This window comes from Arvicanthis niloticus, chromosome X, assembly GCF_011762505.2.
Source record: "Arvicanthis niloticus isolate mArvNil1 chromosome X, mArvNil1.pat.X, whole genome shotgun sequence".
NCBI classification, from domain to species: Eukaryota; Metazoa; Chordata; class Mammalia; order Rodentia; family Muridae; genus Arvicanthis; species Arvicanthis niloticus.
The window spans coordinates 12,879,654-12,886,874 of NC_047679.1; the positions used below are offsets into that span (position 1 = coordinate 12,879,654).

At 39.0% G+C, this 7,221-nt stretch overlaps 1 protein-coding gene across 1 annotated transcript; it reads right to left on the minus strand.

Annotated features, from left to right (window-relative positions):
• Positions 1-2,385: 2,385 nt before the first annotated feature.
• On the minus strand, positions 2,386-4,440 carry LOC117694825 (germ cell-less protein-like 2). Its single transcript, XM_034485836.2, has one exon. It carries the CDS (start codon positions 4,217-4,219, stop codon positions 2,723-2,725), a length of 1,497 nt encoding a protein of 498 aa, XP_034341727.1. The 5' UTR covers positions 4,220-4,440; the 3' UTR covers positions 2,386-2,722.
• Positions 4,441-7,221: the final 2,781 nt, after the last annotated feature.

Here is a 7,221-nt window from a genome sequence, read left to right on the forward strand (position 1 = left end):
TTTGTCTGAGAGGGACTCCAGCAGTCCTTATTGTTTTCTCTTGGACAAAAAGAACCCAGTGAATCTGGTCAGCTTCACGAAATCCCTGAAGCTATTCTGAATTGTTTAACTTCCTGATTAAGAAACGTCCCTGAAGAATGGAATCTTTCAGTCTCTGAGGAAACTACTGCATCAAGTTATTTCATTCAATATGAGCTTCTCTGGTTCAGTCCTGCAAATGCCTGCAGAGTCCACAATTACATTTTTTTATAGCTGAATAGTATTCCGTAGTGCATATTATAGCACAGTTATTATGTATCTGTCAGTTCAATGACATTTAGGCTGTTTCCATTCCCCAGCTACTGTGAATATAACATCCACGAACATGGCCTATCAAATATCCACGGAGTAGAATGTCAAGTCCCTTAAGCATACACTAAGGATAGATACAGCTGGGTCATATGATAAATTTTACTGGATTTCTTAGTGTTTGTAGAACATGATTCTCTTAGCTCAATGGTCATGATATTCATTGGATCAGCTGTGCTTGCTTGCAAGTGAGCAACAGGTCTTGTTGACAGTTGAGATCCTCTCATAGGATGGGGTAGGGAGGGGCACTGGACCCTCCTGAGATTCTGTCCACTACTGTGAGCTGTTTATACTTATTCTTCTTCTAATTGCATGTGGCAGTGGGGGATTGGGATTCTACGGAGATACTAAAGTACATATGGTAGAAAATAGTAACGGAATGGGCTCCATCTGCGCAGCTGTGTTATCATCCATACTGAGTGAAGACTTTGACGTGTGACTCTTCTTGGATTCCCACGATCCTATTTACATGCTCTTAATGCTCTTAAGCAAGCCTAACAAATTCATTGGTTCCTCAAGGTGAGGTTTGGTGGAATCATACTTTGGTTGGTCATTGGAACTTTATAAAGAGGAGATAGATGTTGTCCACATAGTCCCATGAAAGGAATTTTCACAACACTTATTCAGTGATTAAGCAAACATTTCCCCTTTTATTTTTAGATTATATTTCCCTATATAATTATAGAGTAGTGTGGGATTTTTAAGAGATTGAAGTTCAGAAAATAAAGAATGGAGAAAAAATTTTCCAATAACTTTCTTAACTTTATTAACTTTGTTCTACCCTTTAGAGAAAATATATTTATATGATATATATAAAACATAGTAATGTATAAACATGATTCATATTATAACTATTAAAAAATTTAAAGGAGAGAATGGAGAGATGTTTCAGCAATGAAGAGAACTTGATGCTCTTCCAGAGGACCTGAGTTTGGACCCCAGCTCTCAGGTCAGGTAACTCAGAACTGGAGCTCTAGCTCAAAGAGATCTGATGCTCTCTTCTAATCTCCTTGGCAATCACATACACAGCATGTGCTTGCACACGCCTATATGCATGAATATACATGAGTACACACACACATATACACACACAAAGTAAAACAAATCTTCAAAAATAATTCATGAAGGTATAATGAAATCTTTAAGTGTAAACAAGCAATATTACAGCCCTTCTTCTTTTCATCCATTCGTCTAAGTTGGATTAAATGAATTTTGTACCATATCATGGTTATGAACCTATGAAGACCGAGGGTTGGAAGGTTATGGCTTAAAAGTGATGTGTTTGAGTATCATGCTGACCAGAAGAAGAGTTGTGACAGCTTCTACAATCATGTGAGAGTCCAGGCTCTGGAAATGGCTGTTGGAGGTTATCTTGATTATGTGAAGTGACTTGGGAAGACCTATCTATCCTGGGTGGCACTATTCCTTGACTCTGATCCTGAACGCCATACAATGGAGAAAGTTAGCCCAGTGCTTGCATAAATGTCACCTCTTTCTACTGTAGGTGTGATGTGACCAGCTTCTTCAACCTCCTGCCATGGGAGCCTGGAGACTCAGAGTATTAGATAAAATAAACTATTGCCCCTAGGGTGCTCTCATAAGGTTTATTTGTAAATCACAGCAACAGGAAAAAAACTAAGGTAGAGAAACTGAGCAGGATACTGTGAAACAGCTCATAAATTGATAGCCAGATAGCGGAAAGGTCTAGTTTTTATTTCCTAGTATTTACAATTACATGGATAAACAAATACATTATGAGGGAACATATATTTATATGTAAACATATATAGTTAGAGATACTAAGTATACTTATAAGTATACTAGAGATACTTAGTATAGTTAGAGATACTAAGCAGTAAGTGCTATCCAAACCTAAACTTGACACTACTTGGTTATCTGAAAGCCTACACCAACGGTGACTAATCTCGATCATTCTTTTTTAACCAATGATTTACATCTTATTATATCAGCATAAAGAAAGCAATGGTTCACAACTGTTTCAGCAATGGAGTGAATTTTATTTTGTTACCACATTAGCTAGGGCCAAATCTAATTAACAAGTGCATTGAGATGTTTTCCTTGCAAGTATAGTCTCTTATTTCCATTTGAAGCTTGACTCTCAATGGTAAGTGAAAATCAGAAGAGTAGCTTCATTAGAATTGGTTTGACAAATACTTGGTTGGAGGTAAAAGTTTTCTTCAGAAATACAAGGAAATAAGGTGATGATGGGAAGCAGTCACTTCTGGTGGTATTAGACTTGCAAGAATTTTCAATTTGTTGTTGGTCTTCTTCACTATATTCATGACACAGCCTTCAGATTAAATGAGCCGTTCAATGTTTGCAAAATGCTCATAGGGTCTAATGATCGACAAGGTTACTGGTTTTCCGAATTTGCTAGGTTTACACACAGGAAATTGCCAAATATATACAAAGGGAAGGTTAGAACTTCACTATCCAATTTCATTACAATTTGTTCCTCAAGATTTTCAATGGTAAAGAGTTTATAACCTGTTGTTTTCCTGAATGTTACTTTCTTGTTGGAATCAAAACACACCAAAGTTAGTCTGAATAGGATATTTCTTACATGTTTTATGCAGGCAGTGGGACCACACTGCTGGTAACATTTCCTCAAAGTGATACACTGGCTTGTAAAGGTGACATGTAAAGGAAAGCTAAGTTTGCAAGACGGCCACTTCCAAGTGTATCTACCATTTTTGGCAATTATTTTTCCGCATCTCATGGTGCATTCTTCAAGTTCTTCATTGATGGTTTGTGGTCCAATTGCCGTTTGTTCTTGTGCTTCCAGCAAAGTCAGCCACTGTTGCTTATAAATGGGTGACAACCATTCCAAAGGTATTAGACGATCTTGTTCAAGGATGCTTGTGGAGGCCAAGTCGCAGATAATGTGCTGAAACCTCAGTTTTTTAAACACTGGTTGAAATATTAGTCCTTCTTCACTTTCAAGAAAACTGTTGTCATCAATACATTCCATGTAGTTGGAAAGCCAGCTGTTGGTATGATCTAAAAGCTGTATCATGGTTCCATTCCAGCATGGATTAAGATGGAGGAACATCCATGTTTTCAGTGTGGTATATACATCGATCTCCTTTTGCATCACTAATAAGTCAGAAGATGATCCGAGAAGATACATCAACTTCATATCTACTTCCCTGTAAAGTGCCACACTTGGATGTGTCATCAAATTATATAGAAGCCATTCAAAGCATCTGGTCTTTACAACTTTTAATCTGTAGGTTTCTGCTGCCATATAATAGGAGCATACAGTGTTCCTATTGATGGTTGTCTTCATGGTCTCCTCACACTGCCGAATTACTCGATGCACCTGAAGCAGGCATGCTGCCGCCAAAACGTGAGGAACTTCCACAGGTGTTAGTAACAAATCCTCTTCCGTGTATAAAGAACCAAACACAAAGTGCAGAGATCTGGCATCAATGTCCTCATTCTTAATGACCAGTTTAATAACATCACTGTGTGATTGTCTCCAAATACCTTTGAGCACGTTAGCAAAGTAGCCTGACTGACATAAAAATACTTTGTGTAAACACCATGTTCTTCGGCGAGCACGGATTTTAATATCGCTGTCATTCCCATTCAAAAATAAATTTTCGTAAGCATAATTAGATGAGATCTTAGCCCTTTTCCTGTAGATGTAGTTGAGAACTTTATGTAGACTCATACCCTGGTTTTGAGGTCCATGGATGTCAGAGCTTGGTGCCAAATTCTCCGATGTGCTCAGTTTTCGCTTGCGACTGCCAGACAGGCAACTGGGGCCAGCTGTGACTTCTTCTGGCTGTGGCTCCACTGGACTGGATTCCCTGCATTTCAAGACCCTGCTGGTTAATAGCCCCATTGATGAAACTTGCTAGAACAGACTCTCGCAGAGGCTCCTTGGTCCTAGCATTGCTGTACTCTGCCAACCCTGCCCAGTGTCCCTGGATTTTTCTACTAAAGCCTCTGACATCACAGAGAAGGCAGGGCGTTCTTCATTGTCCACGTGTGCCCTGCCTGAGCACAGGCCCCGCCCCCCTGGTAGCAAGCCCTTTAAAAACTGTGAAGTGCAACCAATCCTGCTTTTTCCTCCCTTGCCCTCCTCCCTTGCACCTCTGCCCCACTGTCCTCCCCTCTCTCTTTCTCCCCTCCTCTTCTCCTCCCTTTTCTTATTGAAAATTCAGCTTAAAATAAGCTGAAATTTTTTTTCTGTAAAGAGAACAACCAGGCCCAAGCCATCCTCATGTGTGTTTAAGATTGTACAAATTTCAACTCCTGCCCCTGGACTATGAGAGAGCACTCAAATGTCAGTAGTATTGAAGATAGTCGCTTACCAACAGCTTTTAGCAATCTAAACAGTAAACATTGTTACTGCTTATTTTATCATTAATCTTTTTTCCTTACTATGAATGACAAGTATTAATTTCATGCAAGTAGTTGTATGCATATGTCAAACATTTCTGTGGACACTTTGCCTATTCATATATAGATTTAGAAACATTGTTTTCTAAAGTTTCACCAATTTGTTTAACATGTATATGTTTGCCTGGCTTATGTTTCTGTTTTACTGATTTACATTTACCAATCAACTTTCTATGGGACTCCTTACTGTAAACACATTGCAATTCATAAGAAACCAAATCAAATTTTTAAATATTTCTTTTTATGCCTCTGTTCTGGCAAACCAACGCCAGAGCCTGGTCAGCAAAGACTAGCGAGAGAGCTCTGTGAACCAATGCCAGATGCTCCTCCCACTGTCTGTGCAGTCAGTGTTATATTGTTTCTTAATACTACCTCTCCCCTCAACTGTCTGCTTCTGCAAAACAATCTTCTTACCTGTGTCTGCTTCTGCAAACCATCCTCTCAACTGTGTCTGCTTCAGCAAAACATCATTGTACCTTTCTGTCCCAGCAAATCATCATATGATGTACATGAATTTCCAAAAATACAGAAATCTCAAATTCATAATAGTTTGAGACGTAATAAAATTGTTGCATTCCTTAACTTCTTTGCTTTTAGTCATACAGAGATGACGTCACTAGAATAATCTGTGAGAACAGTGAAGATCTCACCACACTAAATGTTATTGGGAACTATGATCCCAACTGTGTTAGTATCAATATTGGCTTGTTGCAACCTAAGCTTTTACCCCACTCAAGGGCCACCTCTTTTTAATTGATCTTTCTTCTCTAATAGCTTCCCAGAAATGCTTAAGTTGTGAAAGTATCTGTTCTCTCAGAAGCATATTAATTATACAATCACTAATATAAATATCTCACCTATGGGAAAAATTTAACCAGAGATAGGACAGGAAAGCTGGTGAGGATGAGGAGTTAACTAAAGCTAAGGATATATTTCAAAAACCGTATGGAACCTTCTGCTTTATAATACAATTCAAAAAAGTCTCAAAAGACAGATTTAGCAGGTAAATGGCTTGCATGTCTACATGATGCTGCTTCTGAAATCCAAGCCAAAAAAAAAAAAAAATCCCAATGTCAGCTATGAGATACTGCCATATGAATTTTGATTCAGGAAGTCCCCAGAAATCTCAAATATAATCCAAGTTCTTTCCACTCTTTCTGTTTGTCCAGCATAACTATCTGATATGACCCTGCTTCTAAAGACAACCCACAGGTTGATTGAAAAATGTAGAGGAATTAAGTTGTAATGGAGCTGAAATCTTCCTTCCAGCTAGTTAGCTTTCATAGTACTGGACTGTGCTATGCAGTATGCTGGCAGAGTAATGACATCAGCAGTCTTACCCAGACATGAACCTTATGATGTGCAATACCGCTCTGCCTGCCAACAAAAGATGTGCCCACCTACACAATAGTGGCATGACTGTTATGGGATAGCCAGTGTGTCTCTTGATTGTATTTGAGGCCAATTCCACAGGAGGATAGAAAATGTCTTTGGCCTGAACTCATTACTGTTGTTTACATAAACTGTCATGGTGTCAAGCTCACTTGTAAGGATCTATATTGATAACCATGGGGAAATGCTACTTTCAGAGAAACCCTTTTTGCAATAAACAGCAGTGAGGAACAATATGCATAACTGCTCATCAAAGCCTGATAACGAGAGATGGTGGAATGGTATTAATGTCTCGTTTAGGCATGAACCCTCATGGATCCTCACAGAAGAAAGAAGCAGAAGGAATGTACAAGCTGGGAGATAAGGACAGGGCTATGAAATCTGTTTTTTCACTATAGGACAACCAGGACAACCATGAGTTCACAACACCTCTGAGTATATACAAAGTCTACACATGACTCAAAGCCTCTCCAGAGTAACTCATGGTCTGGGGAGGGACCCATTCAGCTTTGCCCTCCTTTGGTGAAATTTTAGCTACTGCTGGGTTCTGAGTGAGAGAGAGAGTCATTATCTTCCATATATCCATTGAGCCCTGCCCTGCATCTGGTCTCTAAGAGGGGAGTTTCTAACTCATGGCCATACAGATAATCCTTGTTAAACTCTAGGGTTCACAAACTCAAAGAAACAAAGCCAATGTCTGAAACAGGTCTAGGAGTAGGAAAGGGTTGGTAGAAGTGGGAGTGAGACCAAAAAAGTTAGATGTACTACAGGAATCTTGATATTATGCATTCATATACAGAAATATCAAAAAATAATAAGTTTTTCAGTAAGGAGAACACTTTCACTCATGAGTTGGACATTAAGAATATCATGTCTCCAATTTTCAATGTGGTTTTAAATTTGGATGTAGGGGTTTCTTCTTGAATCACCAGTGTCAGAAGAAAATAGGAGATCATTTAACCAATAGCATACACCACTCAATCAAAGTGTGTTCCCTCACTCCACATCCTCTCCAGCACGAGCTGTCACTTGGGCAGCTGATCTTAGACA

What these genes read in the sequence shown, in the direction of transcription:
- LOC117694825 (XM_034485836.2), bottom strand. Translation starts at nt 4,219, where the DNA reads ATGGGGCTATTAACCAGCAGGGTCTTGAAATGCAGGGAATCCAGTCCA.